Here is a 24,062-nt window from a genome sequence, read left to right on the forward strand (position 1 = left end):
ATGGAATAACATTCAATAAATCCATGAAATTTAAAAACAAAATATTTAATATAATAAAAAACAAATAATAATAATCATAATTAAATCAATGACAATTTATACAATTAAAACAAAACACAAAAAGTAAAAAACAAAAAAAGTTATGGCGGAAGCTTAAATTAATAAAAACAAAAAGCTACTATAAAAATTCACAATTAAGCATAATAACAAAACTAATATATTAATTTTCTACACACAAATACTCAAATAAAATTTTAATTCTAAATCAGGATCAGGTAGCACATACATTTTTTTAAAAAGAAAACTCAATATAAGTAAATTACAAAACTTAATAAATAAGCTTACTATAAAAAGGTCAAAAATCACCCATAATTAAGTTAATATTTATTTTAAAACTGTAACGGATTGTTCATGTCATACTACTTCCTTAAAATACTGACTGATACAACTGCAATATTAAAAAACTATATTGTACAGTTCAAATATTCATTATTATTAAAATTGCCAAATTAATAAAATACATTTTGTGTAAATATATGCTAACACAAATACAAAAATGAAGACTAATGTTTACACTTTAGAATTGTAAAGCAAATAAAAAAAAATAACACTTGCCAACAGCAGGAACTCATTACACCATATTTATATGAATACCTGTTTCATTTAAAGTTACGTACTCACTGCATTAAGTTTAAATTAAATTGAATGATGTTAAAGGTATATTGGAACATGGCATAGGTAAGAATGGAACAAATAGTACATCTGGAATTTTCTAGAACATTTTTTCATTTTTAAATTTGACATAATATCTATTTTTACAATTTATATTGGATTTGGAAATTAAAAAAAAAAATATTTTAGATATATTTTTTATATTAGGATATTTTTTAATTGAAAAACAAGGTGAAAAACTAATGAAGAAAAAAAATAAGCAAATGTTACAATAGAGTAGGGTTGTCAAATTTAAAACGGAACGCAAATATTTATAGCACTAAAATATACAAACTCTTTAATCTTAAATCAATAATAAACAGATAATTAGATAGAAACTTAAGTAAAAAACTACTAAAAATACATGGCAGAACAGTTTCTTCTCCTAGCTCTGAGTACAAGTTTTTTATCAATACAAACAGTAATTTTAAAAAGATTTTAAATTTTGATAAAATTAATTTTAAATAATTAATTTTCTGATAATATATTTGTTAAATTTCAGGTAAATATTTGTAAAGTAAACTATTAAATCTTTCTGTTTTGGAATTTCATTACTTTTTAAAAATGTTTGTTAATATGAACAGCGATTCTCAGTTTTTTTTTTTTACATACCACTCATGTGAATTTCAGATCAGTAGCATATCACAGAACTACTAAATATATAATATGTCATTAGGATAGTGTTAATTAGAACTAAGAACGGTGATAAAGCAATAAAAAATTACAATCTGATGATGTTTTGTCACACTAAGTCATTTATTCATGTTTATTTATTATTTATGTCAACGACACTAATTAAACCAAATTAATTCAAGCAAGTTATGTAAATAAGTATACAAATAAGTAAAAATTCACTTTTGAGATACATATGCCAACATTTTAATCTTATCAAATAAAAAAAAAAAAACAATAACATTTTAAAATCAGATTATCACAGAGTACATAAAACATTGGAAGCAACTGTATCCGTCTATCTGTAGAACAGCCCAACTGACTGACTGGCTTAAATCCCACAGGAAAGTATGGCAATCCTTTTATAGTAGCAATTAAGAAACTTGTTCTTACATGTGTGATGTGGGGCACCACACATGTAAGAACATAGGGAAAGCATGGGAAACTGTTGCATGTGCAGTGAGGCATGTAGTATTCATCTTCTACCCAAATAACTGAAATGCTTATTGTTGTTATACAAATAATTTTGAATTATATATATCAAAACAAGTTTGAGAATGGCTGATCTGCTGTATTAATAATAATAAGTAAATATTAATGACAATTAATATCTGTTGTACAAATAATTTAGTATTATAATAAACATTTCTGTATTTTTGTGTTCTAACAGTCTTTTTTTAATATTGTTGTGTCTGTTTAACCATCTTGAGAAGCTCTATGTAGTACCATGGCATGCATACCAGTTTGAGAACTGCTGCTTTAAACGTTTACTTTAGGGTAAAACATTGACACAGATGACCCAGATCTAATGGATTTTAATTCAGGTTATTTAAAATCAAAGAATTCAAAGAGAAAAACTAGGCATGATCAGATGATATGGTGTTTTAAAAAATATTTAAATATTATAAAATCATTTTTCAGGCCACAGAAAGCTGAGGAATAAAGCTGTCCTGGGAAAATTGATATGTACTGGACTTTCAAGTATACGATGTAGCAATCTTTTTATATTATTTGCAGGTTTTAATTTCTTGCTTCCTTGTACTGTAATACATCTACTGATTATATCAAAAGACCACAGTTCTATTCCTAGGTTGAGCTTGGCAACTTTTATTGGTGACAAATCATCTCAATAGATACACACAAGCAAACGGTTACTCATATGTATAAAATAATAAAAATAAACAGTATAAATTTTTTTTTTTCTGAGTATAAACAGTTTGTTCTAATAAAAACGTTTGGTAGACATATTATGTTAATATTGTAGTGCTAAAGAAAATTATCAACTCCAGCCAATGTTGCACAAATATTAAAAATTGACAATTCAAATACTATTCCTGACAAAAGTATCAAAATGAATGAGCCACTCACATGAAAAATTACAATTTCACCATTATGAATTTCCTTTAAATAATAATAGGAAGTCAAGCAAACATAATTTATAAATGTTGCATCATAAATATTTTATACTATGAATATGATACAGCAAAATTTTATTAGTATATATAATAAAATACACGCAACTTGCAATACTATGAGATAAAACTGGAGGTTACTCCACTCTAGAGGCATAAAAAGTCTAGGGAAGAGTACATGACACTAATGATTTTTTTCTCATGTTAAATAATAACAAAAATACGTTATCATTTGAGAACATCAGTGCCATGTTTTTATAAACCATTTGGTTTGTTACATACTAAGTAAATATATATTTATATATCATTTATGTACACACACACGCGCGTGGTATACTTTCCATTTAAGACACCTGCAAACTAAAATAATGATTAAAGTTATGATGTAACAAACAAACTCTTTTTATGGAATATCACTTGTGACCTCAACATTTTCTGCATTTCAGTTGGCTTGGCACGTTTGTGCAACACTATGTTTAGCTAAATGAAGAAGGCAATTGGAAACCACTCCATTCCTCACTATTCCCAGTAAGCCGGCAAGTGATTCTTATTATCTTAAAAATGACTATTAGTTTTAGCAGTAAATTATATTTTATGTCAAGCCTGTAACATTTTTTGGTTATTGTACATAACACCCCCCCCCCGCTCACACACACACACACACACACACACACACACACACACACACACACACACACACACACACACACACACACACACACACACACACACACACACACACACACACACACACACACACACACACACACACACACACACACACACACACACACACACACACACACACACACACACACATTCCATCACACATGTTCAAGTTTATTACCTAAATATAAAAAAAGTTCAAAAGTAGCTGAAGTTAATTTTCTTTTCCTTTTTTAATTCTAAAAGTAAATAAATTTATTACCAACAATTTAGGTTCAATAACAAATTAAAGTATTCCTAATACTTCATAATTATATGAGTATTCAAGTGCTACAAGTTATATTAGACCAAAATTTTAAATTTCTGTATAGTTATCAATTGCTTTTAAAAAGGTAAAAGATGGAATTTGCTACACAATGGATAATATTTAAGAACGAATGGAAATCATGCATTTGAGATTAGATTAGTATTAATAAAGTAGTTGAATCAGTTGACATGGCCACAACACTCAAATCTTTCTTGCTTAAGTCTGGTAATGATACCAAACCCATCAAGTATTACACCAATTAACTATTTCGTGAAGTGCTAATTTTATGCAAATCTTTTAGGAAAATCACAAACATATTGAATTTTTACTACTTAAAAAAAATACCACTTTACATATGTTTAAGTTCTATTCACCAAAATAATCCCTTTCCAATTGTTACACTGCATTCATTAATAAGCGATTATAGATTACATAAAAACATTGCACCACTACTGTAAATAAACATGAAAAAACAATTCATATACATATAAAAGTTCTTGTACTATTAATATCACATTAAACTGAACATGTATATTTCAAATAAAGAAAAAATAAAATAATTTGACCAAAAATTAAAGTATTCTAATGATAATAAAAATGAACACTGAAATGTTTAAGAGCTTTAATAAGAATGCTTTAAATGGAAAAAAAATTAAACTAATGTTGTAATAAACATAATTCTGTAATACAAAATAGTTAAACCTGTTCTTGAAGCTATGGAAAGAAGGTTATCAATTAATTAGTAAGAAAAAAAACCAGTAAAAATACACCCTATCAACAAAACTTTAAAATGTGAAACAAATTAAATCAGTTGGGTATATAAAGACTTTTAGACCAAAACTGGAAAACTGCAACTCACTGAAACCAACCAGTTTCAAAACAACAAACTGGCCTATCTCAGTATGAATGGACTACCTCATGTATAAAAAGCTAGTGACAATATTTATGGCTGTTTTGAAAAACATATATTTTAATAAACTAGTTTCTAATATAGAAAAAATGCATTAAAAATCTCAATAATTTAGCTTAAGTGTAAAATATGAAATTAAATTACAGCAGAGTATTAATTACTTAAAAAATCAATAAAAAATTATTGACCTTTACAGGGTACAAATGACAATGAATTAATTTCACATTTCATTAACAATATTGCTGATATTCTGTGTTATCTATATTTAAACAATATCTAAAAAAATATATATAAAAATAAAATCAATAGTGCAACTACAATACTACTGTTGTTATTAAGATAATAAATTATTATATTTTCTTCTAAGAACACTATAATTTCTATGTTGAGTACTGTTTACCTTTCTTAGCTTCATTTTTTTATTATATGCTCATGTGTTTCGGAATAACACATCAACATACAATAAAAGAATGAAGCTAAGAAAGGTAAACATACTCAACACAGTAACTTCATTATTATAATATAAAGTTATTGTTCAGATTAAAAAAAAAATCAGGGTTGATACATATTAGAAATTCAAATTCCTTTTGAGTAATCAATTTCTTGTGCCAGATTTTTTTTTCAAGAACATAAAAGACCAAAAGATCAGTTTTGTTCAATTTCCAGGGTTCAGTAACAAAAATTAGTTGGTGGCATAAGATATAATTTTATATTTTATTCTTCCTAAAAAATAAAATTAAAAATACAAAGAATGTTTTGGTAGCAATAAAAAAAAAATCTCTATTAACATTAAATAGCAGCTTGTTACGAAAGAGCCTTAATAAAATGATAGATACGTTCCTACAGCCTGGAACATCTTAGGAAACAGCAAACTGAAAAATGTGAGGTGTGGTAAAGTTTTCAGAGTCCAAGATGGTTAACATTTAAACAAAATCCCTGCACATAACAAACATTACCCCTGTAGATAACCTCGAGTGTGCAGTTTCATTAGACTCAAGATCTATTGGTGGCCAATTATGAGAGCAATTGAAACTGCCTAAATTTTATAAATAGAAATACATAAAGGTACAAGATAACAAAATAGCACAAAAAAATTGAATGTCAAAATTTTAATATAACAAGTAAGTATAACTTCAGTAGTTAAAAATTTGTTTCTTTAACATTGATTCATCATTTGATAAACCCATCTTGGATTCATTATATGAAAATTAGGCTGAAAAGTGTCATTAATGCTAATATAACTTTAACACTGAAAATAATAGTTATGACTCAATTTTTTTCAGTTTTCTTTGTGTGAATGAATGTGTACTCTGATGATCTGAATACATCACAACTTGATTTGAAGTTTTGATAAACTCTTGTAACTTATAATTTTCTTAGCAACTAGATAATTTTAATAGTTTACTTCACCTACTACGAACTGATTATTTAAAAAAAAAAATTAACAATTCGACTTCTGGCTATAAGAACAGAATATATCACTAAAATTATACACAGAAAATGGGATTATTATGAAACTGGATAGAATTTTATAAAATTACTGAAATGGAAAATAAGAAAACATCAGAAAATATAATTTATGACCATTTACATTTTTTACAACGTGTCAAAATAAATTTTGAAAGGAATGTATGTATATTCTAATTTATAATGTTTAGTATAAAAATAACTGGCATATTAATGAACAATTTTGAGAACTCATCCTGAGCACTTCATAACAATAAAATATAATAAAATTTATATATTTTCTATTTTTGCCACTTACATAATTTAGAAATATAAAGAAGGTATACATTTTATTGTAGAAATACACAGATTTCTACTTTATACTCATACTTGATATTTACTGATCAAACTCAAACTAAGTAATATTTAAAAGATTTATTTTATAATAACCATAGCACAGAACCTTTTAATACACATTATGGCGATGAGAAAAGAAAAATTAACTAAACTGATACAAAGAATGAAATATTAATAATTTGTAATAATTGCTTACAGATCAAAAATTAATAACTGGTTTTTTTGTACTGAAAATAAAATAAGTATGATTTCTAAACAACACATCACATTAAGAGTTAATATATTTATAGTAAGCTTATTATAAAAAGAAAAAAATTTTTTTTAAAAATTAACAAAGAAAAAATTGCTAAATTGACTATAACTATTAAATAATGCTTGAAAGTTTTTTTTAAAAAACAAACTATATTTCATTAAAGCATGCGTCAAGTACATGCTTTGAAATATAACAAGTAAACATATATCATCAATTATAACATAAAATGTTAATAATGCAATTACAAAAATTAATTTTAAAAATAAAATGAGAGAAATCAACGACTTACCGTAATAACCAAAGGTCTGAGCTGGATTCCCATAAGAAGACAGAAAGCGAGAAGGAGAAAACAGACAACAAAAAACACAAAGATTAATAAAACATATAAACAGTATAATATAAAATACCTAACATTAATTTAGTGAAAATGTGTATTTAGATGAATAAACCTATTAATTTTGTGTCAAAAGAGAAAAAAGTTATAATAACAACAACGGTGTTAGGAATGACAGGTTTATTAAATTGTTAAAAAAAATCAATATTATGACAAAAAAGATTTAATAAACAATGAAAATTAAAAAAAAATATATAATAAAAATTCAACACTACACTATAGAAAGTTTATGATGATAAGAAAGTAAATGTAAACAATATATATTCTTCAACCTCCACAAGTAATTTTTACTATAAATTTTGTTTGTTCATGCCAGATTTGAGAATAATAAAGGCAGTTTAGTATTGATAAGAAGGATGATGATAATGTACTATCAATTTAAAAGTATTTCTAGATTAACACTGTTGTTAATAAGTATAATTTTCATTAAAATCTGTTTCCAAAAAAGAAAAAGATAGATGAATTTATTACTTTACCTTTTCCAGTCTTTCTCATGTAAAGCATTTGAGGTATAAGCAATATTCAGATTGCTCTAATAATGTTTATTACATATGTAGCCAATCATAGTAGTGAAAAGTGTCATTGGCATGGCACATCGACTGAATTTTTATGGGTACAGCATATTGATGCACAGCTCTTCATACGAAGGCAACGAGAAGCTACTTCATTCCTGACCCTACTAACTTTTCTTACTATTCTTAAGAAAGACTATTCCATTTTTGGGAATAGCTTGTTCTATTTTTTCTTTTTTTTTTCATGTATAAATTAAGTACGAAGAGACAGTCTAGCAGAACTTTTGAAAATATATAAAAAAAAATTTCCACATGATCTACTTTTATTTTGTTTATAAAACTCTAAGGAACTAAAAAACAATTTTATACCTTTGTTAAAAAAGGAAATCAATTGAAAACAAAGAAAAAAGAATCAAAGTTTCATCACATTAGTTGAGAAATGACAAATAAAATATTTGAAGTCAGGCATCTGATCTACCTGTAGCTGACTCTAAAGCTAAGGTTTTATATATGGCAAAGAATAATTTAAGTTTATGCTGAAACTTAAAAGGCATTTTTTTAAAATTGATATGCAAGTTAGGAGAAAACTTATATTTTTCCTACTCTGTAGTAGAACAATCAGAAGAGCCATTCTCCAACATCATGTGACATTGGAAATTTGATTCCAGTGTGAAATTTTTTTACATTAACATCTCCTCAGAAAAGCAATATGATGGATGCAAGTGAAATTAAAACAGGGAAAACAAAAGATGGCAGATCCAATCTATGATACTATCAGCTCTTATAAAAGAAACTTAATAATGAAAGTGAATCGATAAATTAACTTAATCCAACTGACCCAGCACACAAGAGGTACTAGCCTTGTACTGATAATACAATTCCATTACCTTATAATAATTTTTAGAATTGCTGCATTTTGACAAATATAATTTACGGTTATCTAGAAGATTATTTTCCTTTCTCAAATCCATTCGTTTCATTTAATTATTTAATACATAGAAAAGAATAATATCCAACAGCGCATCTTTACTAGGTTTTAGTTATAAACAAGTTGTTGGCATCACAATTAAGTGTTAAAATAAATTGTACCTGTCAATTCATCTGTTCTTTTACATGGTAAATGGTAAAAATAGATGTGAAGAAAAATTACAGGATGACTATAAAAAAAACCCATAAGTCAGTAAACAAACATTTGATGGAGTGAACAGCATTTCATTATTAGTAATACTTCTGAACACTAATCATCACCTTGATCTGATTACTAAAATTTAACTACATTCACAAAGAAGCAGACTAGTATACATTTATAATCTTATCTTCACAAACAATAACTACTTATAAATAAACATATATGTTTATTGATTTAAAGGAGATGTATAAATAAATAAAGTGTAAGTAAGAATTGTTACTGTAATATAAAATTAACCTTTTTTAAAATCATGCAAAGAAATACATTATAAGAATTTAATAAGAATAAATACAACATACCACACTGCATTAATTAAGATAAGATAGGTTTTGTTCAAATACAGAATAAAAATGTTTTAAACATTATATACCTGTAAAACTAGATACAGATATAAACTTAGGAATAAGACATTAAACTATCTACAAGTAAAAAAAAATCAGGACAGATAATAATTAGTAGAAGAAAGGAAAACAGAAAAAAAATTATCAACATGTTAAAATGATTCTACAAAATAAATTAGTGTGAAACATTTTATTAAATATTTCACTCTGAAAAAACTTTACTACAGCACACAGTAGTACCATAATTTTATGATGTCAACTTAATTGTAGAACGTACATTTCAAAACATTAATACAGTGCCAAAAAACTGAGGTCTCTCCAAAATATTCCTGAACTTTTTTTTAGGCTTATCTCATGTGTAAATGTGATTGTCATTTATTTACTTTTGTCTCCTTCAAAATAAATTTGTTCTTAAGTTGGCACATAATTCTGATAGGATAGCTTTGCCAGCTTTCCACATATGGAAACAGCATCAACATGTGCATCAAAATCATTCAGTTTTATTGCGCAAAAGTTTTTCTTTGAATGGAGATTCAACTTTGAAAATAAGAAAAGTACTGGGGCAAGGTCAGGGTAATATAGAGAAGAGGAAGTACATCATTCTGTTTTTCTTTGTGAAAAAATCACAAGAAAACAAATTGAAATTCTACCCATTTTCTGTGATGTCTAAGACAATCAATTACTGAGTGAAATGCATGATTTCTCTGACAATGTTTCAAGAGCACAAACTGTTTAAACTCTATATAACATTGATTATGGCTTAAACACAGATATCTATAAGATTTGTGTGTAATTTGGTACGTCTAATGTGCGTACCTAATGGTAATAACTAACAAAAAATTTATGTTTGACTTCTGCATATAAATTACTCTACCTCAAAATTTCAAAACAGTACTACTCAAGGTAACACAGGTGGACATATGACAAAGAAGTTTGCTTGGAAAGGTTACGGGTACGCAGCACTAGCAACTAAGTTTTGCTAATGACATCTGTTTGAGTACTGCAGAGCAAATTCAAGAAGTTTTGAACAGACCTCATAAATTGAATATTTATCAGTTAAAAAATGGAACAGATTCAGAGCCGTGCTTTAAAAATTTATGATTTAGTAATTATACAACTATACCATATACAATACTGCAGCAATCAGTATATAAGGAAGTAACGTGATTAAGGAACTATACTTTTTTTTTTTTAAGCTGAACCCGATTTGAACAAGCAACTCACTGTTTTCAAAAGTGAATGCTTGATTCAAGACAAGGCAACTTTTACTCTTTACGCTTAAATCTCCTAACCTGTAATTTATTTTCACAGGGTACAAATTATTTATCATGCATTGCTTAAATTGTAATTTCAGTGAATATGAAAATACTCTCGACTGGTTGTTTTACTTCCTGCTTCATTTATTTTAAGTCTGATATTAAACTGGCCATAACATCATTACAATTACTTATAAAAGTTCTATAGAAATAAATTTAATATCATTAAGATAAATGGAATAAGAACTATGAAAATTAACTGACTGTAATCTTAACTGTTTAAAAATGTTTTAAACATTATATACCTGTAAAACTAGATACAGATATACCTGTAAAACTATACACAATAACATTCTCATTTCCTTTAATACCAGATATGTGAAAAAAAGAAATATTGATGAAGAGAATGCAACTCATATCCTTCTTATAACATTAATAAAATTATGTAATGTGAACAATTACAAAGTTAACTCTGTTAAATAATAACTTTTAATCTTATTCAATAAACTTACAGAATGCTAATGAACTGAAATAACTGACACAAAGCCAATCAAAAGGATAAATTTTTTGTAAAACAACTAACAACTAATTTGTATATATTATATGCTTAACATATTGGCAGAACTTTAAAAATATCCAGTTTTTAAGAGAAATTAACTGGCTAGTAAGGTTTTTTTTAAATAAACATATAACTTGGCATGTTACAGTGTTTGATACCCAATGACTTTATGCAATAAGTTAATATCTTACAAGTTTTGAGTTCATGTTTAAAAATCCAAACAGCTACAACAGACTTATTATTAACATAGGAACACTTAAATTGTGGTTTCAATTTAAGAACATAAATTCCAAAATTAAGACCACAAATAACCTCAATAATCTCTGTTAATTGAGTTTAGCAACTGTTAAATTGAGTGTCTATATAGTAAGAAAGATGTGGCTGCACTTAATACGACATAAATTATATAAGAATTAGAAAATAATATTTAAATAAATACAGATAATTTTTAAGTAACATGCTATACAATGCATTTTAACATGTGAAAAATTAGTGTATTTAATATGTGGATGTTATTAGTGCAAAACCCAACTGTAATTAATAAAAAAAAAAGTTTATAATTTCTATACTATTAAAATAAACTCTAAATTTTAATAAACATAATCATTAGACTTATGTAAATTAATTAATTTTAACATTGCTGAAACTAGAGGATTACTTTTTAGAGTAAAATTTTAAAAATTATGATTACTAATAATTTTAAAAATTATCTCTGTTTTTATCATACCAGTGGAGTGAATTTGTGAGTACCTCTCACCAAGCACAAGTTTTTAGAGAAGTCATTTATGAAAGAATATTTATTTTATAATAGATTTGAAATAAAAAATATTGAATGAGTTTGAAACCAGTTCTAATTTGAAATTAAAAAAAAAAAATTAATATAGAAATATACAACAGACCCCTATCTAATAAAAAAAATATATAATTTTTTTCTGGATCATTTTTGTGTTTTTAAAAAAAGTATGAGGGGTAGCTGAAATGTAACGCACAATTGCTCATAACTTGGAAATGAAAAGACATAGTCAAATGAAAGAAATATAGCATAAAAGTACATGTTACTTGCTAAAAAACTTTATTTATTTTTCCACAAAGTCACAAATTTAAGCATTTACATTTCACCTAATGGTGAATCAACTTTCTCATTCTGGCAATGAAGAATGCTGATGGTCTTATCAACAACCTCACATAATCTTTATTCTTCTTTAATTGCAGAATGATGTGAAAATCACAGGGTACCAAATGGTAAGCATGGAAAACACTTCAAAGACCCTAGGTGGTTGTTTGCGATTTGTGTGGTTGAGCATTATCGTGTGGCAGAATTATTGGCTGTCAATTGACGTTCATGGCACATGTCTCTTAAGTTATTTTTAATGTTTCGTAGAAAACTTAAAATTGACCTAGCTTCCACGTATTCAGTCACATACACTTGTCTGGAATCCCAGAACACTGGCATGAGAGTATTTCTGCAAAAAGTTGCAATTTGAATTTCTTGATTTTGGCAAACCACAGTGTTCGTATTCCGTGTGTTTCTTTTTGAGTTATAAAGATCTATTCAAGTTTTGTATTCTGTAACAATACTGAAAAGGAAGACATTTCTCTCGTTCTAGTAACGTTTCAGAAGCTGTTCGTTCACACTACTTCTTTTATTGTTATTAGCTCTTTTCTGTGAGTGTGCGTGGCACCCCCTCCACGAATAAATTTTACAGAAGCCCATTTGTGCAATAATATGTTCTACTAATTTTTTCAATATGTTTATCTGGGTGGAGATGTGCTGCTGTACGAAGCAATGATCATTTTGAATTGATTCATCCTCTTCCTTTTGGTGTTTCTCAGCAGTCATAGAAACTGGTTAACCCACTACAAGGTTCATTCCGAATATTTGCTTTACCAGCTTTGATGAACAAAATTATATTCCTTGCCTACTCATAGTACTTTTTTTTTCTTTTCCCTGTTTAGCCTCCGGTAACTACTGTTTAGATAATTCTTCAGAGGATGAATGAGGATGATATGTATGAGTGTAAATGAAGTGTAGTCTTGTACATTCTCAGTTCAACCATTCCTGAGATGTGTGGTTAATTGAAACCCAACCACCAAAGAACACCAGTATCCACGATCTAGTATTCAAATCCATGTAAAAATAACTGGCTTTACTAGGACTTGAACGCTGTAACTCTCGACTTCCAAATCAGCTGATTTGGGAAGACACGTTAACCACTAGACCAACCCGATGGGTTTACTCACAGTACTTAGATCAATAGTTTCATCACCATAAATGACTTTTAGACAGCAATGAATGACACTAGCGTTCACTACTTCTGCTGTTAAAAAGTTTTAAATGGTTGACATAGCTGTGCGTACTCTACTCCATAACAAATGGTGACTGACTGGCACAGATGAGAGGGGCTGTGTCAGTGAGTTTTAGTATGTTAGTGTAGGGGAATAAAACAAGGTGGCAGCACCTGTGCTTTGTGCGACATTTTGTTCTTCAGATACACTTCAGTGTCGTTACATTTCAGCCACCTGTTGTTAACTACTTACTAATAAAAATTAACAGTATTTCACTTCTTAAGGAATTGAGAAAACTTTAATCAGTGTAAAAAAGTAATTATATGTGTTCAGACACCAAAAAAAATTTAGGTCCTTTAGAGGTCTCATATTTTTTATATAATACTAAGTGGACAGAAAACAGTGATGTGCAGCAGAAATATTAGAATTATTATAAAAACAAGTCTAATGTTTTAGATGTAACAGAAAAGACATAAAATACTTCTAGCTGACTGTCATGCCAAATGTTAGTCACTATTAAATAGAAAGGAATGTGAACAGCATAACTGCAAATATGCAATGATCAATTGATTGTTCAATGCATGTAAAAGTTTTATGATATTAACTGTGGGAAAAACTTGATTATTGAAGAGATACAAGAATTTCTGTACAGTATTTCCAAACAATTAAAATAAAACAATAAATAATATATATATATATATGCCAATATAGAAATCATTCATGTATAACTGTTTACTTGTTTTGCAAAATCACAATTAACTGATACCATATGAAACAGATAATTACATGAGTATCCATGCTAACAAAATTCAATTATGCGATTCATTATGAATTACAGATAAGAATTCTAGTTTAATTTATAGTTGTAAAGAAAATAAAAATAAAATTGGATTTTCATCACTGAACTTCTATTATTCTATAAACTCTTTTCCATCCAACAAACATTCCATTTCTGTTAGTACTTATATAAATAATTAGAAACAAACATGTGAGTTAAAAATCAGTAATAAACTTACTGTGAAAAACATTATGGTGCAATAAACTGTATCATTTCAATGTAAAAAAAATATATATATATATATATATATATATATATATATATATATATATATTAGTAGAAAATGTGCTTGTAAAGAAATCAGGTGTCTTACCTTAGCCCAGACGATACACAACAGCAAGGTGGCATAGATACCAAATTTAGAATTAGCTAACACTTTTAATTAACAATTTTATCCGAACATACCAAATATAATATTTAAATCTAGATTAAATACGTTTTTACTTTTAATTTTAATTTTACACAATGTATCATTATAAATAACCTAATTACATTTCAGTTGGAAAAATCAATTATAAAATATTCATGCAGTATCTCATAAAGTCATTGTGTATGTGAGGGAATGATATTTGAAATATAATTCCTTTATTTCTAAAACACAATTTACAAAATCACTAAATCGCAGAATGATATCATGTAATGTCAGTTAATGCTGCTTCATTACCAGATCACATATTAAGAATATTCAGCACTTAAGTTTCCTAGCACTAATACAACACAGAGAACAATTTATAAACAACCAATTCTGTTCTACATTTATTATTATTTTTTGACATTGCAGTCTTCACATATTCACTACCAGATCACTTTAGGAAGAGAGTAATGTGCTTAGGTGATATGTTTGTATCCCTTGAAACTCCAGGACAATGACACTCACTTTTGTAAGATAGTGGATGATAAATCTGACATTTTCACTCATTTAAAAAACAAAATCTGTTAGAAATTTACTAAAAGGGGGATGTCAAATTAAACACTTAAAAAATAATTAATGTTATTTTTAGTCCAGTAAGTAAAGTTTTGTAAAAATATTATACATGAAAAATAAAAATATTTTTAAAAATTAATTAAATTTGAAAATCATCTAATAAACTAATAAATTCAGATTGATTAACAGAAAGTTAAAAATTGTCACTGAAAAATAGTAAGAAAAAATAAAATGTTATAAATTAAAACAATAAAATAATAGTTTGAATAATAAATAAATATTTTTCCAATGTTTTATAAACAAGATATTAAACATTCTTGTCTATGACTGTCTGAAAGTGACATTTGTTTGACATATGACTAACCAAAATTTAATTTCAACAATACTTAAGAAATTGTAAAATCATTTGCAGGCAAAGTTAATTTTTTTTCCAATAGATATATTGAATTAATTTAAGATTATTGAATGCAGTGTTTTTATAATCAGGTCTCTGTTCGTTAATTTTTAGGATCCTGGTTGTTTTGATAGTTTACAAATGATACAGATTTGTTTGTATCATTCAATGATCTTGAGTACTTTTATTTTTTTCTCCTTTTTTCCATTATATCTGTTAACTGGTTAACAAATTCACAACGAAGTACACTTCAAAACAACAGTTATTTTTATGTCTTGTAAGAAGCCATGTTTTGGAACGTTTTCATAGCTTTTCAGGTTCACCTGTTAAAAAAACTGGGCTTGTTTGCTATTAAAACTAGTCATGAAGGTTTGTTATCTCCTGTGTTTTTTTAAGTTAAAAAATTCACATATTATTGTTATAATTAATAAACAGATAATTTGAGTAACGGGCATTTCTATATTTAAAAATAAAACACACTACTATGCTTTGAAAATTACTCATAACAACAGTGAGAATAAATGAATGTTTTAAAATTACATTAGTATATTATTTATTGTATTAATTTGTGAGTCATATGATCATAAAAACAAAAGAGACTGAATGACCAACTTCAATATGAAGAGATATTGTAATATACATAAACAGATAAAAAAAATCCATATCTGATAGTTTATTGCACTATCCAACATAGTGAATGTATTGCCTTTTAATAAACTGCTGATGCTGACTGTCAGAGGTTTTTAGGCAAATCACACACCAGTGAAAATGAAAAGCATAGTTAACAATTATTAACTATAATTAGTTTTCTGGTTATAATAAAACCAAAACTTATGTTCAGACTGTAAGTTGCAAGAAAGTGCTGAAAAACAATAACAAATAAAAAATTATTTTAAATTAATAACTAATCATGGAAAATTGTTGATATACAGATTTTAAAGTTAAGGCACCACCAAACATCACTGATTGGTGTGCACGCATTTTAGTTAAAAGCAATGTGTCAATAAAATTAGCAGTTGTTTAATCAACTATAGGTGGAAATTAGTGAGCGGTAATGATGTTACAGAGAAGGTAACAGCAATAATGCCTCCTCGTTACAATCAGTTAATATAGACAACAATACTTAATATTTTGGAGGAAAAAATGATTAGCTGACAAATTAAACACATTTACAATATAAAAAATTATATATACATATATGTTATATAAAAATATGACTCTGGGATAAAATTTTCATTCATAAAAAAAATGTTACCTATATTTCAAAGTATAATAAAAAAATTAAAATAATCAATAAATTATATCTGTAAATAAACTATGCCACCATGCTAAATAATATTTAAAAATAAAAATTTTAAATAATTTACATTTGAAAAAAAATTAGAACTGAATAATTTGAAACAAGACACCTGATTTCCAAACAATTTTAATGATTATCAAAATTTAACAATTTTCTACTAATAACCGATTGAAGAAAATTAACTTCAATAATTATGCACATTTTTCATCATATTAAAAAAAAAGTATCTAAAAATGTTAACATGAATTCATACAATTAAAAATTCTTTCCATTTTTCCTAAAGAAAACATAAGAAACTACTTGCAATGCTAAGTTAATTGCATGATAATATTGATATCTATTTTTCATAATAAGAATAATATTTTTAGTGATAAAATATATTCTAATTTTTTTTATTATTAAAATTTTATAAAAAATCATAAAGCAAAATTACACCAGAAAATGTCATTTTTAACTATTTCAATAAGAACCAATACAACTACTGCTCCATTATGTTACAGCACACATTTTTTCTTCTGAGATTCTAGCTAAACATCTGCATTTAGATGGTTTCATAAGTTTTTCTGATATAATGATAAGAATATCAATGAGATAATCATATAGTTTTCAAATGACCCAATTTCAAATCCACAGCAAAGAATTTATAAAGTTTTCTACAGTAAATAAAAATTACTCAATTTTTAACATATATTTATTTACCTATTATCCATATATTCTAATTTACGTGTAAATAATACTTTATTTATGATAGCAAAGCTTCACTAAATGACTCATTGTTTTACTTCTTACTTTATGATATTGACAAATAATTAATTGTGTGTAGAGAAATATAAAATCTGGCAGAGACTTAGAAAATATTACCAAGTACTGTGTACTTAGGGTGTTCATATAATCCCTACATAACGATTAAAAGTAAATCCCAAGGTTATACTAAGATCATATATTAAAAGATAAAAATAACTAAATAGAAACAGCTTCCAATAATCAAAATTATGAAAATAAAAAACAATTCTTTTGATAAAAAAAAAAAAAAAATACATATATATATTTAAAATCTATTAAATAAACCAGCTAGTACAGAATATTGAGGTAAGAGACATCTTACCTTAATTTTTCATTAAAGTACTTTCACAGCATTCTGTGTCCTGTCATGATTAAAATAATTCCAAATAATAAAATTATTTCAATCATGACTGAAGATGCTGGATCCCGTAAAAGTACTTTTGCAAAAAATTAAGGTAAGATATGTCTTATCGCAATATTTTGTTTTAGGCGCTAATTTAATAGAATTTAAATATAAATTAACAGTATAGAGGAATAATATGAATCCTAAAAAGGTTCATTTCAGTAACTAACACACACACACACAAAAATTCAACTGCTTCTACTAACATACTTGAAAAAGTATAAAAACAGATCTTGTAAGATTATTTATTCTGGATGGTTTTTGAACTAAAAGAATTAAAGAAAAAACATAGTTCTAGGATAAAAATTAGCTAAGATTAATTAAAAAAATTAATTCCCATTATTACTTTAATTAACTGTTAATTTATTAACTAGTAATATTTTAATAATACGGTGGTAAGAAATAAGTCATCAAGTTAAGTACTCCAAGAGTACTAAAAATATTACTAAATACTTTTCTAAAAAAAAAAACAATAATCACTGAAAAACAGCATCTATGTTTTTATGAGTCTTCTGTAAGTATCTATTGCACGGGTCATGGTCATAAAAACAAGAAAATCAACAATGGGGATCGACACATAAGTAAGATATTTTATGAAAACGTAAATGTTCAGATAATTACAGTTAAAAAACTGTGTTTATGAGTAAAAGAAATTAGGATTAAACTAAGGTGTATTCATTTTAACATGCCACAAAAACATTTTTACAACTGAGATAATTTATAACATAATTTTTAAAACTGGACTGGTGGAGTGGCATATGTAAAAAAAAAAATACAATTTTCTAAATGTATAAATATGCTTCCAGATCTTTTCAATAGTATAACTTGATTGGGTCTTTTATTCATGTAGTATGTATTGAAATAATTTTTATAATAGAATATAATCTTAAATCTTAAAATATTAGTTTGCAAAGTATTACTGATGTTGAATGACTAATTTATAACAAAAAAGCAAGGGTTCACAACAAAATGTGGCATTTAGGAAGAGCTTTTTTTGAATAGTGTAACATAAGTACTGAAAAACAAGAATTTTAAACAATTTTCACGACTCTGTATCTATTTCCATTACATCCACAATGACTTCCCATAGTTCCATGAAAATGAACACAATCCCCGTTACCCAACCATAATTAAAATTATAAAAAAAAAGAGTAGCAAAGAATAAAAAGCGAAAGAAAACTAAGCAAAGATTAAAAAAAGAAAATGAAAAAATATAACTAATAAAAAGAGTACAGTAAGGTAAGGAGAAACGCACCTTTCCTTGGCCGCCACCAGTCCTCGTAGTATCCTTTCAGTGGGGAAGAAGAATCAGATCCTTTTTGTTAGAGTTGTGAAGTTGTGTCGCAATAACACAATTGACAAAGCAAGCACACAATACACTAAAAACCTCAAACTTCTGAGAATATATGTTAACACCAAACCAAACTAACCATCCATCCACCACTCAATATTAACACCATTCTCATATTATTATAGAAGTATAATAATAACAATGAAGAAGTTGGAGGTATTTGTGATGACAAATAAATAAATATATATGCATACTGGATGTTTGTGAAGTCACTGAACACCTTAATTAAAAAAAATACATGTATTTAACGTAATCTGATGGTCAAAGATGACCATTATATTCCTGTTTTGTTAAATATAATTCCTAATAAATTCATAAAGAAATATGTAAAATTTGTTCCATTTTGTTAATGACAGCACCAGTATGCAAATAACCATTATATAATTACCCAATTATCAGCAACCGTAACATTCTGTAAGAGTTATGTTAAACATTCTTAGTAACTAACAGTAACAAATCACTTAATTTAAGTCTACGCCAAGGGGGCACTGGGCAATAAATTCTGTGTTAAGGTAACAGACATAGATAAAAACATATAGCAGTAACAACTACTTTTTGGTGGCAAATGACCACAGTAGTTCATTCAATTGGAATGAACTACTTGGGAATCTTTAGAAAGGTGAACTGTGCATTCTCTAAAAGCTAATGAATTCAGTCAGACATGTGAAATATATTAGGGAATAATATCTTGAAAATTTGAATATTATAATAAAGACAAGATGTTTTTATATTATGCTTACGGTTATTTTACTTATTTTATTACGGTTTTACGGTTATTTTATTTAAATCTTAATATTTATATTATTTATTTCTAGTCCTTTATTTTCTAACTTTGCTGGCAATCAAAACAGCCTGAGAAAATATTTAGTAAAATCAATGGTATTTTGTGCCTTACAGGTATAATACATTTATTCTTACAACAAAGAATATTAAATTTACTAAATTATTAAAAATAAATCTCAAATCCTTCCCAGGTTTTTATGATTTTGCATAGTAGCTAGGATTTAATAGTTTACTAAATTGCATTAACAATTAAATAAAAACAAACAAGTCACAAAAACACAAAACTTAGCACAAGTTCATGTTGCACGTATCAAAATAGATTACGTTTCTTTAATTTTTTTTAACAATAATACCAACTGCAAAGATTTGTAGCAGATAGTGATACTTATGCATTATTAATATTATTCATAAATCAAGATGAAGCATTATGGTTTTGTGTAGGTGTGCAGTTAACAATTTTCAAACATCCAGTAAACAACATGACTAATTTAAATCATCTCCATAGTTAAAGTTGTTAATAGATAAGTCCATAATATTAAAATTAAATTTATATCAGAACATATGATAAATAAAGATTACTTCAACACTTTTACTGTATGCCTAAATACTGCAAAAAAAAATTTTTAATTATGATACAAATATCCTTTTTCTTTTTTTCCTTGAATTAAGCAATTTATATATATATATATATATATATGTGTGTGTGTGTGTGTGTGTGTGTGTATGTGTATTAAGAGTAAAATACTCTTAATATGCCTTAAAAAAAAAAATTAACTGTTAATAAGAAAAAAGTGGAATGGTGTAAGGAGAAGATTGTATGAAAATTACTCTCTGTTAAGTGAATGGAAACATAAGGTGTGTGTATGTGTGTGTGTGTATGTATGTGCGCATGCATGTGTGTAAACTGAAACCTGTTCAAAACAAACCCTGAACAAGATGGAAACCTTCCAATTTTGGAAAATAATATTGTTCCTATTAAAAAGGTGGAAAAATCAAAGTAAATCATCCTGTACAATACGAACCTCCACAAAGTGGAAATGGAAAGTTAGGCACCCTGAATAATATTAAAAATATACTCTATGAAGTATGATATTAAGGAAGGAAAATTTTATTAGTATACCATAATGTTTAGAAGGAGATTAAAAATGATACTAGCCTATACAGAAGCTTCTTATAGGCTAGTCAAAGCTATGACAGATGTATGTAAATTGGTGGCTGAACACCCAAGCAGAGAATAGCTATAGTAGCAACATACATGTTCTACAAAAATTATGTCATTATTTACTGTGTGACAATCTGTCTATGCTTCTTTTCTGTTAGTACTGTATTTGGGTTTACTTGCTCATAAACTAGTCAAGTACGAGTATGCCTAGTTACTCAACATTTGTGTTAGTTTTTTACTCTGTAACAATTAATGTGTTTGTGCTTTATTGTATTCTTGTTTATTGTGACTGTATCTTATTATTGTATCTTACTGTGTATACTATCAGTTTATCCTAATTTTATAAATTTGTTTTTGTTTTAAACTTAACCAAAATGTCTCAAAAACATTGCTTTAACATTAAATAAAAAAGTTACTGAACTAAATAACAAAGACAAATTGACCGCAACAATCAGTTAATGAACAAGTTGTGTGGAAAAACTCAGATCTACAACTTGTTCAGAAAATAAAATACACAACAAAAAATAGCAAAAATTATGGTTGATGGTTAAAAGGAAATGGGAATATGAAAAAACAGCAGAAAACTACTGGATATGAAGAAATAAACGAACTGTTGTGGGAATGATTTGCTAGCAGTAGATCTAAACATTTGGGAACTCTTGGCTTCATTTTACAAAGCTAAGCTTTACTGTTAGCTAAAAAATTATACAAACCTGATTTTAAAGCTTCTAATGGACGGCATGAATTTTTTAAAAATGGACATAACATCGTTTGGAATGAAGTTTGTGGAGGAGCAAGAGATGCCGATAAGTCTGTAATTAAGGAATGTGAGACAAAAACTTTCTATTGTTCTGGCTGGCTATGATCAAAAAGACATTTTTAACTGTGATGAAACATGAATATTTTTTAGAATTTTGCTGACTAAAAGACTAGTGTTAAAAGGAGAAAAATGTGTTAACAAAATAACCTCTTACTTTCTTTGTGCAAACATGGTCAGGAAACTTCTAAAACTGCTTATCATAGGTAAATTGAAAAGACCAAGGTGCTTTTCTCACATGAATGTTAATAAATTCCATGTGACGGTAATTTAAGAAAAAAGCTAGGATGACTTCTAAAATTCTAAAATGAAAATTCAAGATCGCTGTTTCTGTTATTATTCACTGATAATGCAACTTGTCATCCTCATATCAATTTGTCTAATGTTAAATTAGTCTGGTTTCCACCTAATACTACAAGTACCACACAATCATCAGATGCTGTCTACTGGATTCATATGGAAGTAAAGAATGTAAAAGAGGAAACTGTAACAAAATGTTTTAAAAAAGCTAAATTCTTATCACTTCCCGATGCAACTGTAAGATTAGATGAAGCAGAGAAAAATATGAGAATTTTAAAAGATCTGTGCAGTACTAATGAATTTGAAATAAATGGTGATACATTAGTAAACTCTGACAGTGATTTGGCTACCAGTATTACAGCTAACAATGCAACTGAAGTAGTTTTGTAGTTTCATCGGAGAATAATGATGACATTGAACCGCCAATTGACGAAGATGAAGAAAACCGTACCCAAACGTGATGATTCAACAAGCAATACTGAAGATACTGTCAAAATAAAGTCGTAATTCAATGTGCTCCAATGCTTAAGTGATTTACAGAAGCTTACCATAAGAAAAACTGTACTGAATTTTTGGAGTATTTGTGAAAAGCACATATTGCTTTAGAATAGCATGTTGTTAAAGAAAAGACAAAGAAGGTAATATCGATTGACATGTGGAAATCACACAAATAATCATGATAAAAATGTAACTTAATCATATGTACTGTATTTTTGAAAAATTGTGTTTTTATAGTTTTTGAAGTTAGTGTAACATTAATTGTGTAATAAAAATATTTGATAAGGCTACAAATTGATAAATTATAAACTTATAAACATTATTCCAGTGGATTACAGCATTCAAGGTAAGTTGCCGTGTATTGTTAGCTTGACGTATTATTACTTCATTCATTATTACTTAGCACAAACAGTACACAGTATGTTCATCACTACTGTTATATCTGGATAAAATGGAAACCTGTCCAAAATTGAAAAAAAATTTGATTCCACTGGTTTCCGTTTTGAAAAGGTTTCACTGTACTAAAAGTCACCTGAAACCAGTATATAATGGAAGTAATGATATAATATTTTGAAGCGTTATTGCAAGATAATACCATCAGTCAACTTACAAAAATTAAACAACAAATTAGACTATATAGTTTAAAAGATAATAATCAAAATCATAAAATAAATAAGAAATGTAAACGATATAATTTATTTAATGCAATTACTAAAATAGATAGGTTTCAATGTAGAATATAGGTGGTATATTGTTTAAGGAATTAACATACAAACATAGAGTAGAAAGGAATGATGTTAAAATTGGTCAAATGACTGATGACAGAAAAAATTTTTTTTATAAACAAAAACATTTCAAGATTTAAAATATCACAGCAACTAAGAACAAGATCAATAATAAAGGATCTCCCAGCTCTGTTTTCTTATCATTATTAGTCAAACCTGTAGTGTTTGGTTCTGATTAACAACACTTGCTGGCATGGCAAAAAAGTAGGGAGTACTGATTACCTGACAAATAACAAGGAATGATACAGCTATCTGCAGCTCCCAACTAAATAGGCCGGCAACAGATAAATTCCTTGGTAACTTTTGAACAATCATATTACATTAAGGAGTAGACTAACTAACAATGCACAATTTCTTATGAGCATAAATTAAAAATAAATAATGAAAAAAAAAATAACAAAGGAGATTGAACTACAATACACAGTGAAAATGACAAGAAAAACAGGTGTTTT

At 27.1% G+C, this 24,062-nt stretch overlaps 1 protein-coding gene across 16 annotated transcripts in view; it reads right to left on the reverse strand.

The window, feature by feature from the left end:
* The window catches only part of sw (cytoplasmic dynein 1 intermediate chain short wing), an 87,973-nt gene that overhangs the window by 51,328 nt on the left and 12,583 nt on the right, over positions 1–24,062 (reverse strand). For 5 of the 16 annotated variants that reach the window (XM_075376072.1, XM_075376068.1, XM_075376066.1 and 2 more), the window contains exons 6-7: positions 19,170–19,229; positions 7,024–7,044 (exon numbers count right to left, since the gene is read on the reverse strand). The exons of 3 other annotated variants lie outside the window; for them this stretch is intronic. In XM_075376072.1, coding sequence (XP_075232187.1) covers positions 7,024–7,044; positions 19,170–19,229 — 81 coding nt within the window. The remainder of the gene's footprint in view (positions 1–7,023; positions 7,045–19,169; positions 19,230–24,062) is intronic. 8 more of the 16 variants (XM_075376076.1, XM_075376073.1, XM_075376069.1 and 5 more) reach the window with 2 other exon arrangements.

This window comes from Lycorma delicatula, chromosome 9 (genome assembly GCF_047948215.1).
Source record: "Lycorma delicatula isolate Av1 chromosome 9, ASM4794821v1, whole genome shotgun sequence".
NCBI classification, from domain to species: Eukaryota; Metazoa; Arthropoda; class Insecta; order Hemiptera; family Fulgoridae; genus Lycorma; species Lycorma delicatula.